General features: G+C 33.7%; 1 protein-coding gene across 2 annotated transcripts; it reads left to right on the top strand.

Annotated features, from left to right (window-relative positions):
• The first annotated feature begins 365 nt into the window (after positions 1-365).
• On the top strand, positions 366-20,503 carry LOC134714485 (neuronal acetylcholine receptor subunit alpha-10-like). 2 transcript variants are annotated; one of them, XM_063575770.1, is made up of 8 exons: positions 366-595; positions 6,968-7,048; positions 7,835-7,971; positions 9,592-9,636; positions 11,156-11,265; positions 13,284-13,819; positions 14,646-14,836; positions 19,764-20,503. In XM_063575770.1, exons 1-8 carry the CDS (start codon positions 532-534, stop codon positions 19,908-19,910), a joined length of 1,311 nt encoding a protein of 436 aa, XP_063431840.1. In that variant the 5' UTR covers positions 366-531; the 3' UTR covers positions 19,911-20,503. The 2 variants fall into 2 exon arrangements, with proteins under 2 accessions (XP_063431840.1, XP_063431841.1); XM_063575771.1 differs by lacking the exon at positions 9,592-9,636.
• The last annotated feature ends 5,735 nt before the right edge of the window (positions 20,504-26,238 follow it).

The raw sequence follows: 26,238 nt of genomic DNA, 5'->3' as shown, positions 1-26,238 counted from the left end.
CTTATATGGTCATCTGAGGTCAAATCGATAGTTAATTAGATGGCGTCTGGACTAAAATACACACGAAACGAACCTATATATTATCTACCCCATGCTCTGTAAACTGTTTATTTTAGACTTTTGATGGTTTGGATAAATGTTTTACATTGTTATAAACCAAATATGAGAATTTGAGTCAAATCGGTTACAATGAATTTGACAGCTAGTGCCCCTTTTAAATAAAATATTGAATTGGATAGACAGGTTATATATTATTAAAACAAACACAGACCAAGTTGGCCATTTTCCCTTTGATTACTTTTTGTCCATTTTATACTATTGTTATTAACAATGAGTTACATGTAATTATGTAATTAAACACAATTCACGTATTCAGGCTATTGTCGATAATCTAAATAAAATTGATTTGTTGATTCGTAAAGCTCAAAATGTTAACAAAGGAAAGGTAAGAATAAAAAAGTGACCACTTTTGACATTGAGTTACAAAATAAAGATTTGTTGAAAGTGTTCCTGTGCGGTTTGAGCAAGAACATGTTAACTGGAGGAGTATCATCATTATCTGTTACAATCTACGTAATTCTAGGTTTATGCACGGGTAAGTTATTTATTTTGCAAATCTCAGTCAACTTTTTTAAATATAGGAGAAAAGATGAAATTCTATAAATGCATTTTTTGTAATTGCTAAGATTTTCAGGAATTTGTTATTGTTAGTTTAGTATACACTAGAACACACCCGCGAAATCGCGGGCATTCAGAGCGTAGTTTTAACTTACATAATTTCAGCAAAAGTATCATAAGTCATAGGTTATTGGGGACAGGAAAATGTTTTTTTGTTTATCCCTCCTCCTTTATTTCCAATATTCCTATTTTTTGGTTTTCCATCAATTTAATATGAACATACATTTAGTATGTTATGAACATTGAAGTAAGGAGATTGTAATTCAGTGGTTGTTTTTTGTTTATGTGTTACATTTTTCGTTCATTTTTTTGTAAAAAAATAAGGCCGCTAGTTTTCTGGTTTGAATTGATTACATTGTCAGTTCGGGGCCTTTTAAAGCTGAGTACACGGTATGGGCTTTGCTCGTTGTTGAAGGTCGTACGGTAACCTATAATTGTTAATATCTGTGTCATATTGGTCTCTTGTGGAGCCGAGTTGTCTCAACATGGCAATCATACCACATCTTCTTTTTTGTGAATAAATCAATGAATTTTGTAAAAGATTTAACGACTGGAGAATTTCAGAAAAGGTATCAAAAGCTGTTCACATGAATATTTTTTGCGCTTATCTGTATATTATGAACATTCATTACTATATAAATGTGGTGTATTTACTTTCAATTCTAAGTTTACTAATCGATCCATAGTGGTCATTGATATAGTATACAGACCCTCTCTATTTAATAAACTCTGTGCTGCCGTGGATAGTAAACTTGAAATTGATAGCAGATAGAATTCTTAAAATACACTAACTTTATTCTTTGTATATAAATAAAATTGAGAATGGAAATGGGGAATGTGTCAATATGTTTGTTCAAAGTATACAGGAAAAAAACGCAAAACGGAAGTCTAATCTGACTTAAAAGTTCGTCCAATGACGGGACAATATCCGGATGACTTTTTTCTCGTTTTTCTCCAAAAATAACTGAATCTGAATAATCATATGAATGGATGACAAATGGCACTATGCACTGTACCTATAGGACACAGAGGCGTGTTGATCAATTAATCGTGGAAAGAAGAGAAGCGACACCAAAAATGAGGTCTTCTCGTTTAATAGTATACATTTAACACATTATTTTAAAAGGGACCATTGAGCTTATTTCTTCTCTCTGTATAATAACTTTTTGACCACAGGTGAAACACTAATTGGATGATAAAATACAAACATAATACAATTCAATTCAATTCAATATTTTATTTAAGTCTCATCTCTCAATAATATAGGGTTATTGCATGAATATTGGGGAATATTGTCCCGAGTAGAATCTTATATTGCACGAGCTTGGGAGTGCAATATATGTTCTACGAGGGACAATATTCCCTAATATTCATGCAATACCCCTTTTATTGTATAGCAATATGATATTTAAATGTAAAATTTGGTTTTAACTAGATTTTGACGTTGATGACGTCATACATTTTTGAAGATTTATTGCACTAGTGCAATATTGGAATTTATTGCACGCTAACTTTTGGTTGCTTTCTGTGGGAAATATTATATTGCTATACAATAATATATAATACAACATTACATTAAATGTAAAAATATATAAATATAAAAAGAGAGCCATTCTGTACAGAATTATAAGAGACTATAACATTAAAAATTATATAAAGAATGCATCTATTATAAAACATATTGACATTAACATTATTTACAGTATAAAACATTTCTACGTCTATTTAAAATAAGATTACAGGCTTTGGCACAGCTACGAATCATATTATTATCTGTAAATAAAAACACTAATTTCTGTTTATCATCATAAGACATAAAATCACTATTAAAATGTGTTGCTTCATCAAATAATGTTTTTCTAAAATCATCATACAAAGGACACGATAATATAACATGGGCTTCATCTTCTAAAACATTCGTACAATTATCACATACTCGATCTTTTAAAATTAATTTTTCAAATCTCCCCGTTTCTATTCTTAGTGGTGCTACACCACATCGAAATTTGGCAAACGAACTCCTTTGCGAAAATGGCATTGGAATTTTACAATAAGTTTCCGTTTCAAAACTGTTCTGAAACAAATTATATGTGCGAAGTTTGTTACCTCCTTTACCAGATAAAGCTTTCTCTGATTGTAAATTGCCTTGCCACTGTTCGACATATTTACTAAACATTTTAGACATAACAGTATTGACAACTGAGGTACTATCAACATAATCTGTAATGATACACAAATGTTCTGCATTATACTCAGAAAACGTTTTCCTTACATAAAAATTCCAATTTTTTATACACTTATGTTTTTTACTCATAATGTCTGCCCATATGAAAATTTTTCTGTTTAAACGCTCAGAACTCATATTGTTCAAACGGCACCATAGTCGAATTAAGCATTGCCATTGTTTTTGAAAGATAGGTATCCACCCCATATCCCCTGCAACTGCAGCATTTGGAGTATATTTACCCACTCCAAGAAAAAATCTGCAAGCTCTATTATGGATGGCATTTATAAAAGAAAAATTTTTGCAACCCCAAATACCAGCACCATATTCAACAATTGGAAGCACCAAACTCTCATATAATTTTGAAAAGACATTATGAGTAACACCACCTAAAATTTTGCACTTGGCTATAACAAGGCCAAGTGCTCTATTTGCAGAAGCTGCAACAGCTTTAGCAGTTACATTATAATCTAAAAATTCACTTAAAACTAAACCCAAATATGTATAAGTAGAAGAATATTCAATGATATCATTCCCACATTTAAATTCAACATGTGACTTATCAACAGAAGGTGTTCTAAAATGCACAATATTACACTTTTTGGAATTGATGGTCATACAATTATCTCCACACCATACATCTAGTGCATTTAACAAAATTTGTAATTCTTTTTCATCGTTTGCAAGTAAAACCACATCATCAGCATATAGCAAAATACAAACTTTTTCATCATCAATATCAATACCACACTCATATGATTTCAAGAATGAAACTAGGTCATTAATATATAAATTAAATAACAAGGGAGATAATGGGCATCCTTGTTTAAGACCACTGTTAACATTAAACCATTCTGATAAATGGCCGTTTAATCGTACTGAACATAATATATTTGAATAAATAGACTGTATAGCAGCACAAAAATTTTCAGCCACCCCCATTACATTTAACTTGGACCATAGTATATTTCTATTGATGGTATCATATGCCTTTTTAAAATCAATAAACGCACAGAAAGTAAATTTACGAAGCTTCTTTCTGACTTCAATTATGTTTGTAAGACTAGACAATTGGTCTATAGTGCTTCGATTTTGACGGAAACCATTTTGTTCGTCGACTAATATGTTATTGTCATCTATCCATTGCACAAGCCTTTCGTTTAAAATATTACAATAAAGCTTATAGGAAACACAAGCTAATGCAATTCCTCTGTAAGACAAAGGGTCGCGCGGATCTGTCATGTTTGCTTTAGGTATAGGATTGATAATAATTTTGTTCCATAATTCTGGCGTTTTTTGGAACCTAAAGCAAAAATCAAATAAATGGTACAAAAACAAAGTTGAGCAATTATTTTGCAAAACTTTAACTGGTAAATTATCAAATCCAGCAGATTTGCCTTTCTTTGCTTTGTCAATGACACTAGCTGTTTCAGCAAACGAAATGGGTTCCGTCAATAAAAAGTCATTAAAAGTATCTTTCGTATATGCATAATTTTGCGTTTCAGAAACCTTGGTTGAAATCTTTTGATTCAGCAAATTACTATATTCCGACTTCCATTTATCTAAAAATACACACAAGTCAAGTGACTATATGCATACAATACATGAATTTACTAACATGTTTAACCCTGCCATATTATTTATGTATGTGGCTGTCCCAAGCCAGAAGCCTATAATTCAGTGGTTGTCGTTTGTTTACGTGTTACATATTTGTTTTTCGCTCATTTTTTTTTATATAAATAAGGCCGTTGGTTTTCTCGTTTGAATTGTTTAACATTGTCTTATCGGGGCCTTTTATAGCTGACAATGCGGTATGGGCTTTGTTGAAGACCGTGTGGTGACCTATTGTTGTTAATACCTGTGTCATTTTGGTCTCTTGTGGACAGTTGTCTCATTGGCAATCGTACCACATCTCCTTTTTTATATTAAACAAGTCAAGTTGATATTAAAAGCATATATAATTATAATTACATAGATAATTTACCAATGTGGACTTTATTCCATGTGTTCCTCAACATAAAAAATACACAAACTTTACACACTCTGTATGTTTGTTAAAGTTCACGACTATTAAAATTGTCTATATTCTTCAAGTAGTCTTCCAGGGTCTTCCAGTTAAGTTTCATTTTAAAGTTTACTATAAAGCTGAATCGATATTTGAAAGTTTTTCAAAAGTGATTGTATCATACTTTTTGTAACAATATGTTTGAAAGTTTTGAAAGTGAATATAATATGAAGATATGGTATGATTGCCAATGAGACAACTATCCACAAAAGACCAAAATAACACAAACATTAACAACTATAGGTCACCGTACGACCTTCAACAATGAGCAAAGCCCATACCGCACAGTCAGCTGTAAAAGGCCCCGATAAGACAATGTAAAACAATTCAAACGAGAAAACTAACGGCTTTATTTATTTTAAAAAACAATGTATGAAAAACAAATATGTAGCACATAAACAAACGACAACCACTGAATTACAGGCTCCTAACTTTGGACAGGCACATACATAAATAATGTGGCGGGGTTAAACATGTTATCGGAATCCCAACCCTCCCCTAACCTGGGACAGTGGTACAGTATAACAGTACAACATAAGAACGAACTATAAAATTCAGTTGAAAAAGACTATCATGCATCTAAGACTAAACTAAATTTTTTATGAGTTTAAAAGGTTTATCAATATCAACATATTCTTCTTCATCAATATTAAATTCTTTAAAAAAATACTTGGCAAAAGTGTACCAAGTATATACCATCTTCAGACATGGACTTATTTACTTAGGAAGAAAAATTACAACATACAATGTTACATAATGTTCAAATATGGGATTCGGAAACAAGTTTGGAAAAACTTTTATAAGTCTGTCTCCATTAAGAAACCAACGGTCTAATAATCTATATAAAAAACGAGAAACACTTATGAACTTAAAAAAACACTAACTTATGAATACATGTATCAGATTCCTGACTTAGGACAGGTGCAAACAAAAAGCGGGTTTACAAGTTTTATTAGATACCAACCTTCACCCCGGCTTATTTGAAACAACAGTGTCACACCACAATATAGAAATGCCGTCTCTCTATGAACAGCACCCGAAGCATGGAGATGGTCTGGTGTTACATTCTTTATAAAGGATCATTAAGATAAGATGATTTGTTTCTATTATGAAATTAACTAATATTGATTTATTTTGTTTTAACTTTTTGGCTCACCTGCGACAAAAGCCGCAGTATGCCGAGACATTGGTAGTTCCCCATTCACCTGCGGAGGCGCTAACTATTTGCTTATAGCTTTATATTTCAGAAGGTAGAAAACCTGGATGCATGACACTATTAACCTCAATGGCTAAGAGGAACTGTTTTTATTCAGTGCCTATTTACAATTTGAACTGTCTTGTTTGGGCCAGTTCTTTTAATACAACTACGAACGTGACTTCGTCACCAGCCCAGTAGTCAACACTTCAGTGTTGACATGAATATCAATAATGTGGTCATTTATCTAAATTTCCTGTTTATAAAACTTTGAATTTTTCGAAAAAATAAGGATTTTTTTTTTTTATCTCAGACATAGATTACCTTAGACGTTTTTAGCACAAAATTTTGGAATTTTGGATTTTAAATGCTCTTCAACTTTGTTCATGTTTGGCTTTATAAATATTTCGATATGAGCGTAACTGATGAGTCTTATGTAGACGAAACGCGCGTCTGGCGTACTAAATTATAATCCTGGTACCTTTGATAACTATTTAATTTAGAAAGAATTTTGTTTATGATAGGTACTTACTTTTAGAAAGCCTAAAGCCACAAATAAAATTGTTCTAAATAGCGGTAACCATTACATTTGGACCATATACTTAACGTTAGTAAACCTATTAAAGTTAAATCAACCGCCTGTGACGAACGCGTGAAAAAGCAATTGTTATATTTTTTTTTTTTTTTTTTATGTTAGAACATTTTGGTGAAAGGTAAATTTTTGCATCTGACATAGTTTCTTAGATGATATTTACTTGTAAACATACGTATCAGAATATGTAGACATTCATGTTGGTTTTTTTAGTTGGACATGGAAAAAAGATCATCAGCAACACTAAGGATGACGACGCATCAGCTTCAAAGTCTTTAACATCCTTTTATAATGGTAAGTGTATATCTATAAAAAATCTCGGTATGACTACATAAGCTAAAGTGAGGTACATACAACATATCAAAACAGACGCTTAGGACTTTTCTAGCATAACTAAAACCTCGTAATAGTTTAATATGTTTTCTCTACAATACTTAGTTTTCTTTATAGTAAAAAAAATATATTGACCAATTTATTTCAATCAGACGCTAATTGAACCAGAGTAAGATATAACAAGGCAAAATCTCGTAATTTCACGAACACCTCAGTGGTTTCGTGAAAGTGTGCTGGAGTGCGGGAAGTTATGGGATCGATTTCCGACCAGGTGAACCTGATCGGCTTAGAGTGGTCATTAATCATGCCCCATGTAATAATTTTAATTTTTCGCCACCCTTTGCCAAAACATCGCCATCTTGTACATGCATTCCCACCTCCTCTATAAAAATAACGTTGGTTGGAAGCTGCATTGCAACTGGAATGGCAACAGCTACCACAGCAGAAAATCCGTCGACTGCCATTTAAAGAAGAAGCGCGAAATGTAAAAATTCGCTAAAAAAACCTGTCAAAACGACGTTAACTTTTAATTCATTTTAACAAATATGAATTTCTAATGCGAATTGGATAATGCGATAAAGCCAATTCGAAACAAATCGAATTAAAAAAAAGAAGAGTGTGTGAACGAGATTATCGAATTCGATTCGATTTCAAGGCGAATTAAATCTAAATGTACGTGTGAACAAGGCATCAGTGATACCACATCTTTTTATTTTTATACTGAGTAATTTTAACCATTTATTTTAGGAACTGTTTCACCCCTGGCGAATCTTTCATCTATCATATTTAGAAACTACGACTCCGGTGTCCGCCCGTATTGTACAGGGGAGGAAGAGATAGTTGATCTCTCAGTGGACTTAGCTGTCCGACAACTTATTGACCTTGTAAGTACGATTTAATCAATATTAAGAATGTCTTAAAAGGGTGGAATTTTATTTTAAGACCACATGAAAACTTTATATTTTACCAATTACAATTTAATAGAAAACATTAATACCATAAGGCCCATCATAGGGTTAAAAGGTCAGGGGTCATTATCATTATATTTTTTTTTACTTTTGACCTGAACATAACGTTTCAAAGTATCACGAAACCTAACACAATGTTTGTAATCTAAAGAACGAAAAAGGATTAAAATATTGAAATTGCTGGTTAGTCCAAAAGAAGTCATCCCATTCCTTTACATGTGGGAATTTGTTATAAAATCAGTAAATTTGAATATGAACAACTAATGTTAAGACAAGGATATTTGGCATGTAGTTGTATTGTCAGTATCATTTCCATGAAGATTTATGATAACACCCTTCATCGTTCATTGTTTTTGAAACTTTAATATAGTAGTTTAAAAGTAAGTTTGTGTGTAGTCTGATTAAAACCAGCCGCCAGTATCCACTTGCGTCTACCAACGCAAGTGGATAGTGATTGAGAGCTGGTTTTCACCAGACTGGTTTGTGTTTAGGATCATTTAAAGGGAACCACTTATGGTAAATTAATTGTATTGGTGTGCAATTTTATAAGCGTTGATATTTCACATTTCCATGGATTATTACTTGTATAATATAAAAAAGAAAATGCGTGGTATGATTGACAATGAGACAACTCTCCATAAGAGACCAAATGACACATGTAATAACAGATATAGGTCACCGTACAACCTCCTAAATGAACAAAGTTCATACCGCATACTTTAGTCAGCTGTAAAAGACCCCGAAATCACAAATGTAGAATAATTCAAACGAGAAAACCTGCGACCTAATTAATGTAGAAAAAATGAGCGAGTATGTAATACAGCAACAAACGACAACCACTGAATTACAGGCTCCTGACTTGGGACAGACACATACATAATGTGGCAGGGTTATACATGTTAGCGGGATACAAACCCTCACCTAACCTGGGACAAGGGTGTTACAGTACAACATAAAAATGAAATATAAAAATTAGTTTAAAAAGGCAGAGTGGACGTGATCAGGTATTTGTCACACATTATTTTGACAACAAAAAGACACTAAGTGCAGATCTGAGTCAGAGAGTTATCGCAGTTACTGACAGTTAGTAAAAAGCCAATAACAACTGCACCCGACTTCGAATGATATGCCTACATGTAGTTGTAAACACAGGCACTTGTCTCAGAAAAAAAATTCCTTTATACCTAAACATGTTATATTAAGGTACATAGGAATTTTTTTCTGAGACAAGTGCCTGTGGTTATAAACATGTATTTAAATGTTGTTATTTTAGTTTTAAAATTTGTATATTACCATATTACCACTAAAATTACAAAACGCGAGACACATATCTCTATTTAGTACATTCTAAATTATATTCAATCCTATTTTTATTTTTTTGGAACATTTTAAGTAAAATTTCTACACTCTCACTCCTTTGGTCATTTTCAATGTTATTATTTTGTATCATTATGATATCTTAATTAATTACACCCCATCAACATCTACCTCTCTTGTTGTTTACCAATACGTTAACAGTTATACTTATTTTTCTAGGATGAACCAAATCAGATTGTGACAATGAATGTTTGGATGCGTTTGGTATGTATATAGCACTTTAAATCCTTTCTTTCTATTGCGCTTGTCAATTTGAGGCGATTATATCACATGGAATCTACCGTCCTTCCTATGTAACCTAGCTTTTTCTTGTAGGCTTTGACAATTCCAATTGCTCAAATGTTTACCAACATTAAAGTTTGAAGCCATCTTAAAGAAACTGATACTACATTTTTGAACTAATATCTAGTGAAATGATGTCACTACAATATAGAATTACATATATATTATTAAGATATGAATTCCGCATCTTTCGTGCAAATTAAACGATGTTTTTTCTTGTAAAGGCAAGCAATCTGAAGTTGCTATATTAATGTTCCACTTTTTTAAAGTTCAAAAGTTTAGAAATTATCTTTTAAAGTTTTAATTTTCTTTGATTTGTCTTTTAGTCGATATTAAGGACACACAAGATGTGTTTTAATTTTCTCTGAGGTATGTTTCTTTTTAGTTTCAAAAGTCAGATCATTAATATATGATCATATATGTAATTTTTTTTGTAGTTTCAGATTGTACCCATAAAGTCTTATTGACAGCTTATTTTAATCTCTCATATATTTTAATGAATATATCGATGCTCATGCTTCATTTCAAGTTGATTTTTGTCTCGTAAACAATCTTTTTAGCCTTAGATGCATGATTTTTTTTATTAGTTGTTAGTGGCTTTGAACTAGCTGTCAGATAACTGCGAGTACTCTCAGATCTGTTCCTATTGTGTTTTTGTTGTCGGGATGTACAAGTACCCGGCCACGTTCACTTGTATTTTTGTCCATCTGACGAGTTAAGCCTTTTTCAAATGATTCTTATTCGTTTTTATGTTGTACTGTTATACCAATGTCCCAGGTTAGGGGGAGGATAAGGATCCTGCTAACATGTTTAACCCCGCCACATTATTTATGTATGTGTCTGTCCCAAGTCAGGAGCCTGTAATTCAGTGGTTGTTGTTTGTTTATGTGTTACATATTTGTTTTTCATTCATTTTGTTTTTTTATTTAAATAAGGCCGTTTGTTTTCTCGTTTTCTCGTTCTCTTACATTGTCATATCGGGGCATCCTTTTATAGCTGACTGTGCAGTATGGGCTTTGCTTATTGTTGAAGGCCGTACGGTGATCTATAGTTGTAAATGTCTGTGTCATTTTGGTCTCATTGGCAATTATACCACATATTTTTTTTTTTTAATTTTTAATAGGAAAAGTTTTCTTGCAGAAGGTCGATTTTTTATTGCGGACACTGACTTCCTCCATCAATAAAAACTAACCTCTACGAAATAAGAAAAGGTATTGAAAGTTGCATTTTACACTTACCCATTAATCAATCGACTTGATTCGTCTTAGTGTATCGAATGTTATCAAGAGTCAACATTTCAATTACTTGTTAAACTATACATATATGTACAGTCCATCTTCTATTAAACAATTTGGAAAAAAAGGAAACTAACAGCAGGGTATCATACCTTTATAGTATCACGTTATACTTTTAAAGCCGTTTATGTGTTGTTGTTTTGCAGGCTTGGAGGGATTGTCAACTAACCTGGGATCCAAATGAATTTGAAGGCATCACAATACTTCGAGTGCCTTATTCCAGATTATGGATTCCTGATATAGCGTTATATGAAAGGTATTAAGTTCACAAAATGAAAAAAGAAAGAAAAACATTTATACACAGTTATAAACTTACTCGCAACTGGCACGTCTTGTAACAAAGTCTTTATCAGAGCAATTACACATATTTTGTGGCCATATAATCTGGTATGTTTAAATGCACAAATTAATATTGAATATAAACCAACCAGCTGTCCTCATTTGCAGATATATTGCACAGCGCTGTAACGTTTGGTTATAATACATAATCCTATATTGAAACTAGAGGCTCCAAAGAGCCTGTGTCGCTCACCTTAGTCTATGTGAATATTAAACAAAGGAGACTGATGGATTTATGACAAAATTGTGTTTTGGTGATGGGGATGTGTTTGTAGATCTTACTTTTCTAAACATTCTTGCTGCTTACAATTATCTCTATGTATAATGAACTTGGCCCAATAGCTTCAGTGGAAATGTAAGTGAAAATTTACAAATTTTACGAAAACTGTTAAAAATTGACTAAAAAGGGCTATAACTCCTTAGGGGTTCAATTGACCATTTTTGTCATGTTTTACTTATTTGTAGATCTTACTTTGCTGAACATTTTTGCTGTTTACAGTTTATCTCTATCTATAATAATATGAGGATAATAACCCAAAACAGCAAAATTTCCCTAAAATTATCGATTCAGGGGCAGCAACCTAACAACGGATTGTCTGATTCATCTGAAAATTTCAGGGCAGATAGATTTTGACCTGATAAACACTTTTACCTCATGTCAGATTTGCTCTAAATGCTTTGGTTTTTGAGTTATATGCCAAAAACTACATTTTACCCCTATGTTCTGTTTTTAGCCGTGGCTGCCATTTTGGTTGGTATGTCGGGTCACCGGACACAATTTTTAAACTAGATACCCCAATGATGATTGTGGCTAAGTTTGGTTAAATTTGGCCCAGTAGTTTCAGAGGAGAAGATTTTTCTAAAAGTTTACGGACGACGGACGACGGACGCCAAGTGATGAGAAAAGCTCACTTGGCCCTTTGGGCCAGGTGAACTAAAAGAAGATATGATAGGATGACCAACAGAGAATTCTCCACAAGAGACCAAAATGACACAGAAATTCAAAACTATAGGACATCGTACGACCTTCAACAGCGAGCATATCGCATAGTGAGCCAAAAAAAAAAAAAGGCCCCGCAGTAACAAATGCAAATCATTTCAAACGAGAAATCTAACGACATAACATATTACAAAATTATCTTATCTTATCTTATCTTATTACAAAAAACAAAATGTACGTAAACAAATATGTAACACATCAATAAACGACAACCACTGAATAACAGGCTCCTGATTTCGGACAGGCAAATACATACAGAATGTGGCGGGGTCAAACATGATAGCAGGATCCCAATAAACCCTCCCCTAGTCTGGATGTAACAGTACAACATAAGAACGAACTATACAAATTAGTCCAAAAGGCTCAACTCAGCAAACGGATACAAATAGAAATACAAATAACAAAAACACACAGTGGACGTAACTGGGTACTTGTATATCCCAACAAGAAAAATAAACTTAGTACTAATCTGAGAGTACTTGCAATTACTGATAGCTAGTTCAAAGCCACAAACAACTAATAGAAAGTCATGCATCTAAGACCAGGCTTATAATTATTAAATAAAACTTGCATACTAACTTGGTGAAAAAATGTTATAGTATATGCCACAAAACTGATAACTTGTACAAAATAACATATTCAAATTACAATTTATACACAAATCATGTACAACTTTGGCTTTATCGTCATATGGGATGTAGTAAAAAATGACGTCCGATGACTTTGCCCTCTTAAAACAAATATGGTCGCCAAAATTTTCTTAGGTTGAAAACCTAAAAAATCTGTAAGTGAGAAATTGCTATCAAAATTTTTGGGGAAAAGATAAATTTGTGATTTTTTTTTTTTGTGGTTTGTTGACACCAACTATTTCCAAATTATCCACAGCTATCATGAAAAGTTTATTTGATTTACACCTGTATTCTACGTCATTGTAGGGTCTCGGACGAATTTTACGGACTGAAGGATTATCCTGTTCAACTTCATTCAGATGGATCGGTCGAATACAATTTTCCATCTACCGTACAAGTAGTCTGTAATGTCGACGTAACCAATTTCCCGTTTGACACTCAAGTTTGTCCACTTCAATTTAGTTCTTGGACATACCACGGACTTCACCTGAATATCACATCAAACAACATGGCCGCCGACTTAAGTAATTTAAAAGAAAATGTAGAATGGATAATAAGAGAAGGACCTGCTCATAGACGTGTGACGTATTTTGAATCTATGCCATATCCATATCCAGATGTTACATTTAACATCGTCCTCGAGAGAAAGCCAGGTTATTACGTTACAAATATACTGGCACCTTCATTATTGATCACATGTGTCGCTATTCTTGGTTTTCTGCTTCCTGTTGACAGTGGAGAAAAGATTGGTTTGGAGTTGACAGTCATGTTAGCAATATCAGTGTTCCAGTTACTCGTGGCAGATAAACTACCGCCATCATCGTTCAGTACACCCTGGATAGGTAAGATTGATACAGCATTCTACTCCTCGTTGGATAAAATTAATACATAATAAAATATTTTGGCCACGAGCATCACTGAAGAGACATGTATTGTCGACATACGCATCTGGTGCAAGAAAATTGGTACCGTTAATTTTATTACTACCACTGGGTCGATGCCTCTGCTGGTGGACTATTAGTCCCCGAGGGTATCACCAGCCCAGTAGCCAGTACTTCGGTACTTCGGTACTGGCATGAAAATACGGATTTTTTTATGTTATTAAAATTTGCTGTTACAAAATATTAGAAATTATTATAAATTAAGGAATGTATCGTCCTCATGCAAAGCTCTGATTCCTTTCACGGATTTGGCTATACTTTTTGGACCTTTTGGATTTAAAATATTTTGGCCACGAACATCACTGAAGAGACATGTATTGTCGAAATGCGAATCTGGTGCAAGATAATTGGTACCGTTAATTTTATTGATACACCTGGTTAGATGAAATTGATACCAACTTCCAAGCAAGGACAGAAGCTCATAAACAATTTTGATTTAAAATGCCCCCAAACAGCAATATAAAATATATACAACTATTAGAATCTTTTTTAATACGCACGATATGTGTTAAAAATATCCAATATACAAAATTATTGACACCTTTTAATTAAGTACCGATCTTTTTCGTGTTTTACAGAACACAGTTGTAGAATGATACTATATGTATCATAGATATAGTCGAGTTTGAGGATTCTAAATCTAATACTAATAAGCATATGTAAAGGCATGAGGTAGGCCCAAATATATTTTTTATTTAACATTTTATTTTATATTATATTTTTTCAGTTGTCTACTTCAATTTTACACTGTTCCTTTCTGGAATAGCTTCGTTTATACAAGTCATTGTCTTAAATCTTCATCATCGTACAGATCAACAAATGCCTGAATGGATTGTTTTCAATGTGCTGCAGCCACTAGCAACAATAACATTAATCGATGTGCCAGGATTTACAGCTTGCAGATGTATATCTAAACAGGTAAGAAATCGATCATTTATAAGAGAGCCGAAAGATAACAGAGACACAGTAAAATTCATAGAACGAAAATAAACTGACAACGCCATGGCAAAAATCGAAAAAGACAAACAGACAAATAATAGAAAACAACACACAACATAGATAACTAAAGACCAAGCAACACGAACAAAAATGGATGTAATCTCAGGTGCTCGGCATAGGTAAGCAGATCCTGCTCCACATGTGGCACCCGTCGTGTTGCCCCGTCGTTTTGCTCATATTATTACAAACTCGGTAAAAATTCGGTAGGTCATATTCGTGAAAAGGGAAGGCGATTGTAGTTACGAGATAAGAAACATATCCGATATCATCTGTGAAACGGTTATTCCATAATGGTCAAACAAATCGTGACAACGTCCGTAAAATTTACAAAGGGATGATTTAAACTTTACCATTTGGAACTCTTGGTTTAATAGCGTCATTGGGAGCAGCAACCCTCTATCAAGGAAATCACGATAGGACATACTAGCACGGAAATATCGTATCAATTGTGAGATATATACTTCGTATGTAGGCGATGCTGGAATGCTGCTACATAGAAATCGAAAGTTCACAATTATGATGCTTAAATCGTCTCTTTTGTCGTAAAGTTTTGTTTTCAACGACCTTAATTGTCAATTTCTAGATATAAGTCAGGATTCGAGGCCGACTTATAATAATTTAGAAAGAGGTTTCGTGGAGCCCTTGGAAGACCAAGCAATATACTGTTGCTTGTAAGGACACTTATGTAGTTTAGGAATCCAATACAGTGATGGAAGATTCAGTTCTTCATCTTTGGTAAAAATTCCAAAGATGAAAAGAACAGACCTATGATTGTCCAAGATTTCCTCTTTTGTAAGTGTCGTGAGGGTATATGTTGAATTTCCAAGTGAATTGTCATTATCTGATTCATTTATCAAGCAGTTTATGTAATGAGATTTACACACAAAAAGGTGTTGTTTGGAGTATGCGGGGACAACAACAAAGTTGTCAAGGAGGTAGGAAAAGTGTTTTGCAACATTTGAGTCTTAAAAGTATGACGTAGCATTAATATTGATAGACCCATTAATTTTCTTATTTCTGATTTGTAGGAACAACCTCACAGCCTTAATACATTTAGAAAGAGTATCTATGTCTTCTTTCTGGCGTTTAGCCCATTGCCTAACATAATCCCCGGCTGAATCCATCAGTATTTTAAAGTTGTATTTCAAATTGATGGATTTCGACTCACGATATTTCTGACCCTTTGATAACACATTTCGCAGGGAAGTGTTATTGACAATCTTGAGGTCATCGGTAATATCATGTTTGTATTGTAATTCAAAATTTTAGTTGCAATTAGACTGGGAACTGACGGAGAAAGTATAATAAATTCACTTTACTGTGGCATACAATTTTGAAGATAAGCACATTTGGATTATTTTACTGCATGAAATACCGTCCGACATTTCTGAACTACTGGTATGGTAAAATGGGTGTCAAGGGGGTCTTTGTTCAAAACCATACGAAAAACAGTTCATGATGTTTTATCATTAGTGACACACTTACCGTCTCTGAGCTGTGATCGTGGATTGTTTTTTAAAAAGTAAGAATCTCATTGCATAATAAAATTGAGAATGGAAATGGGGAATGTGTCAAAGAGACAACAACCCGACCAATTAAAAAAACAACAACAGAAGGTCACCAACAGGTTTCAATGTAGCGAGAAATTCCCGCACCCGGAGGCGTCCTTCAGCTGGCCCCTAAACAAATATATACTAGTTCAGTGATAATGAACGCCATACTAATTTCCAAATTATACACAAGAAACTAAAATTAAAATAATACAAGACTAACAAAGGCCAGAGGCTTCTGACTTGGGACAGGCGCAAAAATGCGGCGGGGTTAAACATGTTTGTGAGATCTCCCCCTCCCCCTATACCTCTAACCAATGTAGAAAAGTAAAAGCACAACAATACGCACATTAAAATTCAGTTCAAGAGAAGTCCGAGTCTGATGTCAGAAGATTTAACCAAAGAAAATAAACAAAATGACAATAATACATAAATAACAACAGACTACTAGCAGTTAACTGACATGCCAGCTCCAGACTTCAATTAAACTGACTTAAAGATTATGATTTCATCATATGAACATCAGGCACAATCCTTCCCGTTAGGGATTTAGTATCATACCATCATAACATTTATGAGAAGAACATAACCCGTGTCATGCCAACAACTGTTTTTAGCATAAATGTGTTTAGTTCCGACGCAAAGACCATATCAGTGATTCAATATTAACGCCAAAATATGCAATCTTTAATGACTTGACAACAGTATCGTAATTATATTCCTTCTTAATAAGTCTATTCAAAGGTTTTGTAAGTTTATGAGGTGAATACTGACACCTTTGTGCTTTATAAAGAATATTTCCATAAAAAAAATGGATGTGAAATACCTGAACGTATAAGAAGTCTGCATGTTGAGCGATATTTACGAATGATGTCTTTATACCGATGATAAAATTTAGTAAATGTTTTGACTAGTTTGTGATATCGAAAACCCTGGTGTAATAATTTTCCAGTAATACATAAATTTCTCTCGTTAAAATCTAAAACATTCATTGTTACATACACGAGCGAATCGTACAAGTTGAGATATATAAACACCGTAAGATGGTGACAAGGGAACGTCACCATCTAAAAACGGATAATTAACGATAGGAAATGAAAAATCATCCCTTTTATCATAAATTTTAGTATTCAGCTTTCCGTTAGTGATATAGATATCAAGATCGAGGAAAGGGCAGTGGTCATTGTTAGTATTAGCTTTATTTAAAGTAAGTTCACCAGGATAAATTTCATTAATATACATACTGAAGTCGTCATTATTGAGAGCCAAAATATCATCGATATATCTAAAAGTATTATTAAATTTGTTTATCAGATGTTGTTTTGATGGTTCTTTGCTTATTTTTGTCATAAATTGTAACTCATAACAATACAAAAAGAGGTCCGCAATAAGTGGTGCACAGTTAGTCCCCATTGGAATTCCGATAATCTGACGATATACGGAATCCCCAAAGCGAACAAAAATGTTATCTAGTAAAAATTCAAGGGCATAAATAGTATCAAAGCATGTCCAATTAACATAGTTTTTATGTTTATTGCTACTAAAAAATGACCTAAAAGAGTTTGAACATATATATTCACATTCTGATTTTTTGAATGCCCATTTAATTAGGTGTGTGAATTTTTTCTTAATGAGAATGTGAGGCAATGTGGTATACAGGGTAGAAAAATCAAAACTATGAACCGATTCAAAATCACCAATATAAGCATGCAATTTATCAAGTACTTCCAACGAGTTCTTGACACTCCAAAAGTAATTTATTCCACTATTTTCGAAGGCCTTATTTGAACAATTTATTATCAGGTTTTTAATTGTACCAAGTGTGCTGGTAAGAATAATAGACAATTTAGTAGTTTAACAATGGCTTGAAGACGAAATAAATCTATATTTGGAAGGGGTTTTGTGTAGCTTCGGAAGCCAATACATAGTTGGGACTTTCATTGTATTTGGCTCTGCTTCTAAAGCGGTGGCTAAAAGTTTGTTTGTTACAGATTTCGTTTTCTGAAAATGGAGTCAGTTAGAATGTTGGTGAATTGGTGATTTCCTTTTTCAGAACCTCAATGTAAAATTTACGTCAAACAATAATAATATTATTAGCAGCTTTATCGGCCGGGACAAAAACAAATTGTATTATTATGAACAGAATTTGCAGACTTGCAAGTAAATGTCAATACTAAATGATACCACGAACATCACGTTCGCAGAATGAAAGACGAACGGACGTTGAATGCACGATGAATGATGCACACATGATGAGTGTTGATCGTTACACGGAAGATGCATGTACGTTGAGTGATTAGTGTTACACGCACCATGACTACACGTTGAGTGAAGAGCGTTACACGCACCATGACTACACGTGAGTGAAGAGCGTTACAAGGACGATGAATGTACGTTGAGTGTTGATTGTTACACGTACGATGAATGTACGTTGAGTGTTGATTGTTACACGTACGATGAATGTACGTTGAGTGTTGATTGTTACACGTACGATGATTGCTCGTTGAGTGTTGATCGTTACACGGACGATGCATGTACGTTGAGTGATTAGCGTTACACGCACCATGCCTACACGTTGAGTGAAGAGCGTCACACGTACGATAAATGCACGTTGAGTGTTGATTGTTACACGTACGATGATTGCTCGTTCAGTGTTAATCGTTACACGGACGATGCATGCACGTTGAGTGATTAGCGTTACACGCACCATGACTACACGTTGAGTGAAGAGCGCCACACGTACGATGAATGCACGTTGAGTGTTGATTGTTACACGTACGATGATTGCTCGTTCAGTGTTGATCGTTACACGGACGATGGATGCTCGTTGAGTTGATTGTTACACGGACCAGGACTACACGTTTAGTGAAGAGCAGCACACGGACGATTTATAAATATCATCTATCACATCAAATGTAGATCCAAGTTAGCACTGTACATATATGGATATTGCGGCCCAATAATGTACATTATAGTATACACTTTTTTATATTTGTATTATTTAAATAGTTTTTCTATATGAACTTGATTTTGAATTAACCGTGACAGCATATTTACCCTAATGAAAGTGATAGTCATCGAGCTAAATGTCACATGCTTTTACATGTATAATTATGGTAAAATAATTGATGCCCATTCGGTTTTTATAAATGAATGTCAAAACATATTATCTTCTGACGTAATGTTCAGAGAATTAAAATGAAGTTAAGGTGCTTCTGAGAGTACTATAATACTATATGTGTTAACTTATAGTAGTCTCAGGGTGCTTACAATGTATTTATTTTGTGTATTTGCAGGATGAGAACATGATAAAGCAGAAGATATTTATCCCAGAAGATGCCCAGCTATGGATATTATTAGCAAAGTGTGTTGATAGACTTGGTCTCGTGCTGTTCTTGTTGACATTATCAGTCGGTACAGGGATAATTTTTGCATCTTTTTAAACGAAGGAGCACCATTCGTCTCAACTTGGCCGCTTCCGAGAGTAGCGGAATCTACCGAGGATGGCCGATTGGAGGGAGCAAATGTGTTGATGAACAAATATATTGCATATCCTGTCTCAAGTTTAAAAGAAACTATCGATCACTATCATTGACCAGTGGAAAGTTGATGCATGATTCATTTATATATAATCTCACTCTTGCTGATTTTATTGTATGCATTGTCGTGTTATCTCATTTTGAATCGTCAGAGACTATTATTGTTCTTAATTAATTTAGTGATAAAGAAAGTTTAGTATTCTGTGTATGTCTTTGTTTATTGTGTGTGTGTCTGTGTTTATTATGTGTGTGTCTGTGTTTATTCTGTGTATGTCTGTGGTTTTTTTTAGAGAATCTGTGTATGTCTGTGTTTTTTTAGAGAATCTATGTATAACCATGTATTTGTAAAAAAGTGTGTTTGAATGTACAAGATAAACGTACTTTTAAAGTGTAAAGATAGGTTTTTAATTACATCATTTTTTGAAATACCTTTTTATCACATTAGTTTAGTTTTATGTTTTGAAAGGACTTTCATAACAATAAATTTTAAAACCTTGTTTATTTTTGCTAATTTATCTAGATATCTATTTATGCAATGAAGCACCTCATATAAATAATATGCAGCCTCCAGATCAGAAACAAAAACATTAAGATATTTTGCTATTGGACAGTTTCAGATTGGTCGATATACATTGCATAAGATCGCTTAATTGCAAAACGACACCATGGCTAACTGTTATCAGTAGCCACTAAGAAGTGACGAAAGTACAAGTATGGACTTTTTCAATACAGTAGTGTAAAAGAGAAGCGACAGATACCAAAGGAGCATATTAACTCATAAGTTCTAAGCCAGGAATCTGTTGTAGTATAGTTGTCATTTGTTAAGGTGATTCATAATTGTGTTTAGTTTTTCATATAGATTAAATCGTTGGTTTTCTGCTTGAACTGTTTCACACTATTCATTTTGAGGCTATTTATAGCTTGCTGTTCAGTTTGAGCGAAGGCTCCGTGTTGAAGGTCATACTTTGACCTAAAATGGTTTACATTTTACTCATAGTGACTGGAAAGGAGAGTTGTCTCATTTGCACTCAAGCCACATCTTCTTATTTCTATCATAAGAAGAAAATAAAACACCATGGCTTAATAAGAGTATTGTATCAACTAGGAGATACTAGAATTTTGCTACCTTAAAAATGGAAAGTTCACAGTTGGAAAGCTGAAATTATCTCTTTTCCGAAATGTTTTGTTTTTAAACGAATCTTGATGTCATTTTCTAAATACAAGTCAAGATATGACGCAGACTTAACTGTTTTCGTATCTCAAGTTCAATGGGATATATGTATTACAAAATACAATTACAAATTCATGTTCAAAAAAGAGGGACGAAAGATACCAAACCCATAGATTGAAAATATACTGACAACGCCATGGATAAAAAATAAAAAGACAAACAGACAAATAAAAGTACAGGAGACTAAACATAGAACACTAAAGACAAAGTAACACAAACCTTAACAACAACTACGGGTTATCTCAGGTGCTCCGAAAGGGTAAGCAGATCCTGCTCCACAAGTAGCACCAGTCGTGTTGCTCAGGTTATTACAAATCCGATAAAAAGTCTTAATTCGGTAGGTCACAATCGTGAAAAGGGAAGGGTATCGCAGTTACGACATAAGGAATATATCCGATATCATCTGTGAAACGGTTATAATCCATTACGGTCAACCAACTCGTGATGGCGTCCATAAACTTTACAAAGGGATAATTTCAACTTCACCAGTAGGAAGTCTTGGTTTAATACTTCCTTGTGAGCAACAGTTCCCTATCAAGGAAATAATGTTAGGAAATTACAACCCGGGAATATCGTATCAATTGGAGATATATACTCCATATGTAGGCGTTGCTGGAATGTTGCTACATAGAAATGGAAAGTTCACAATTTGGAAGCTAAAATCATCTCTTTTGTCTTAAAGTGTTGTTTTCAACCGACCCTTATTGTCAACTCCTAGATGTTAGTCAAGATATGAAGCAGACTTAACTGTATCTGTAGTATCCTTTATCTCTAGTTCGATGAGATAGATTCGTTCATCTTAGTCACCAAAGTGAGAGACCATCATCTTTATAGCAGAACGTTAAGTTAAAAGATGTTTCTAACTTTTTATCTTTCTTCCTAAGAAGTTCTTAAATGGAATCAGCCTCATAATAATAAAGAAACAAGTCGGCAAGAAGAGGAACACAATTGGTGTCCATTAGAATTCAGACAGTCTGTTGAAAAACATGGCATCTAAAAAAATATGTTGTCATTCAAGAAATCAAGCATCTTGATAATGTCACTTTCAGAGTGATTCTTTACAAAATAGGATTTATCCCTCCCCAAGACAAGATACTTGTATCTACGTTCGCCATTCTTTTTAATGAAACAAAGCAATAACAAATCTTTCAATTTGTCTTTTATTCTGGAATGGGGAATAATTGTGTAAAGTGTAGAAAAGTCAAATGTTTTAATACTATAGTAAGATGAGAGAGTCTTAGATTGTAACTACTCTAAAAACAAAATTAGGAATTAAATACAGTGATAAAAGATCCAGTTCTTCATCTTTGGTTGAAATTCAAAAAGAATATAGAACAGATCTATGATTACCTCCTTGGTAAGTGTCATTGGAGTTGAAATTCCAAGTGAATTGTCAATACTTAGTACCCAATTCGTTTACAAATATCAAGCAGTTAATGCTATGTGCTTGAAACACAAAAACGATGTAATAGGGGACTTTATCTGGTGACAATAACATATTTGTGATGGAGGTAAGACAGGTGTTTTTGAAATATTTGGGTCATTAAAGATTGATATAACATGGATATTCTTAGACCCATTCATTATTTATAGATTATCGTTGATTATCTCAACGAGATTGATTTTCTCGCTTGAGCTGGTACAGCGAAAGTGAGAAAAGCAATCGAGTTGAGATGACCAATGATAATCTGTTTATCGCTATTTTACCTATGACGAAGTTGTCAATTTCAATGTCAATTTCGTTAGCGACGCCACGTGGCCTCCTTAGTTTCAAGCGATAATTTTTCCATCTCAAGCGAGAAGCATGATAACGAAATTGACATTGAAATTGACAACGTCGTCAAAGGTAAAATAGCGATAAACAGATTATCATTGGTCATCTCAATTCGATTGCTTTTCTCACTTTCGCTGTTCAAGCTCAAGCGAGAAAATCAATCTCGTTGAGATTACTAACGATAATCTATAGTTATTTCTTTAAATCAACCATTTCACAGCCTTAACTCATTCGGAAAAAAATATCTACATTTTCTTTCTGGCGTTATATACCAATTGCATGATTTAATCATCGTCTGATTACATGAGGGTTTTTAAGTTTTCGGGGCTTTGAAAAAAAAGCATTTTGGAGATGAGTGTTATTGGCATCGTAAAGGTCACCAGGATTAACATTGCCAACCAGATTTTATATGAATGGATAACTAGCACAGGTTCAATCAGTAGGTTTAGACTTTAAGTCGTCAATATACAAATCCTACAACACATGTTTTTAATTGAAAATTTTAGTTTCAATCGATTTGGTATAGGTATAAGAAATGATGGGATAGACTGGACTTTGAAATAGAGAGGGCATTTTCGAATGAACTTATTCATGATGAAGGATGTTGCCAAAGCTGATGACATCATGATCTGTGTTGGCAAAGAAAAGTTTCAGAATTATTTTTTCTCTTTTTCATTTTTTCCAATGCGAATTGGCTGGAAAAGTATGTAGACTGTATTGGTTTGGATAGGAGTATGTAACAGTGGTTTCCGAACATAAGTTGTACAGAGAATGAAGTTTTGAAAAGAGTAATGATTAAATCTTCGTGTGAATGGGACGAATACCTATTAAACGTATACATTTATAAATGACAGCAGGTCATTCATAGACTCATCATGAGTAGGTGATAGGTACAATGACCATAACCATGACCGGATCCATACCGAGGAGAACACTTGAAAATATTCATCACTTTCATCAACTACAAGGAGGACTAGATACAATACCTATACCATTAGTTTTGTCATTTCAACCTTGAAAACAACCGGTTGAAAACAAAACTTTACAACAAAAGAGATGATATCAGCTTTGCAATTGTTTACTTTCCATTTCTAAGTTGCAACATTCCAGCAGCACCTGCATACGGGGTATATATCTTCAAATTAAAACGATATTCCCGTGCTTGCATTTTGGTTGCTGCTCACAAGGAAGCTATTAAACCAAGAGTTCCAAATGGTTTTTGGTGGGGTTCGTGTTGCTTATCCTTTAGTTTTCTATGTTGTGTTATGTGTCCTATTGTTTGTCTGTTTATCTTATTTCATTTTTAGCCAGGCGTTGTCAGTTTATTTTCGATTAATGAGTTTGACTGTCCCTCTGGTATCTTTCGTCCCTCTTTTATGGTGTTGCAGTTCCCAATTGTCGAATCCTGCAGTATCCTCTTTATCTACGGAGATGTTTTTGCTAGATGATGATTGTTATTCTTGTAGGATTTTTTTTTCGATGATGCAAACTTGTATAGAAATGGTTGTAAACCATGTCGCTTGCAGTGTTGTTGATATCTTATCTATGGACGCTCAGACGTTTATTTAGCCTTCCTTTCGTTACTCTAATTTGTACCAATCCGCACAGGTTACACTCTAATCCATAGACAATATTTTTTGATTTACAATTCATATGCATTTTGTTATCGTATATTTTTGTAAAATTTGACTTTTTATCTATATTACTAGTGAATTGAATGTCTGTTTTTAAACTTTCTCAGGTTTTTTGATTTTACAATTCAAAATGAGACAGTATTGTTCGGAGTTTTTAAAGTGATTTAATCCCAAAACCGAACACGGAGATTATTGAAGTTGTAATTAGGATGATGATCTAAATGCCACTTTAGAGATATTTGTCATGTCTGGGGATTAAGGGGCACCTGCTATATACGACACCATGTTCAGGTGAATGTCTGTTTCTGGGTTTTGCATACTGGGCGACGTCCAAGCCAGTGCCATGTTTGATCTTCGTATAATTTTATGCATAGTATGCTACTTGGCGCGATAATATGTCCACTTGCAGAGACATCGATCAGTTGTTGTATAAATTATTCATTTGTTCTCGACCGAAACACGAATGTAATATTTGCCACTGGTCATTAATCAGCCAACAATCAATTATTTTCTGATAAGACGTTCACACCCGCTGCATTTGTATTCCCCTGTCCTATGTAAGGAGCATGTTGTTCAGTACACGTGGTTATCATTTGTTGGTGTGGTTCATAATGTTTTCTTGTTTTTCGTTTTTTACTTTGAATTTTCGAAAAACTAAGGATTTTCTTATCCCAGGCTTAGTTTATCTAAGCCGTATTTGGCACAACTTTTTGGAATTTTGGATCCTCAATGCTCTTCAACTTTGTACTTGTTTGGCTTTATGAATATGTTGATATGAACGTCACTGATGAGACTTATGTAGACGAAACGCGCGTCTGGCGTACTAAATTATAATCTTGGTACCTTTGATAACTAATTATATAGATTAGCCAATTGGTTTTCTTGTTTGAATAGTTGACACTAGTCAATGTTGTGTTCTCTATGAGAGACCATGATCTAAAATAGTCGTGCTAAGTAATAATCTTCTTCCCGATATTTAAAATTACTTAAATAATTGCTATTCTATTCTCGCAAACCACATACCGATAGTTTATTATGACTATACATTGTGATTTGGATGGAGAGTTGTCTGATTGTCACTCCTACTACATCTTTTTATTCAGACTTAACTGAATTGGTCTCCGCTGCAATTATAGAAAGGCCGTACTTGTAAAATTAAACTATTGTTGAAATCAGATTGTAATCGCACATGCTTTAGAGTTGGTATCTGATTGAATTGTTCCGTATATATTGGCCTCATGTGCATATTTCAGTGATTGATTTTGCTTTTTGCATGAACCTTAGAAATTTTTAGTTGCAATTGATTTTTGTATTTACCTTAGGTTAAATTTTAATTTCCTGTATTTTTATTGCTAAATTGTGTTCTGTGTATGATTTGTAGAACTTCACCGTGACTGGAAATTTGTTACAGGTGATGCATGGGCAAGTGATCCATTTTTGAGGGGATAATTTTAAACCAAAATAACTATCACTAGTCATGTCAAGTTTCAAACTATAATAATAATACATTCTATTCAAGTTAAACATTACATGCCTTAAACAGCTAACAATATAAGATATATATCACAGTTAGAATTAACAATGTCTCTTGAC

The sequence above is a fragment of the Mytilus trossulus genome, chromosome 4 (genome assembly GCF_036588685.1).
Source record: "Mytilus trossulus isolate FHL-02 chromosome 4, PNRI_Mtr1.1.1.hap1, whole genome shotgun sequence".
NCBI classification, from domain to species: Eukaryota; Metazoa; Mollusca; class Bivalvia; order Mytilida; family Mytilidae; genus Mytilus; species Mytilus trossulus.
Note: the sequence above shows the minus strand (reverse complement) of the source record. Positions and strands in the feature narration are given on the sequence as shown.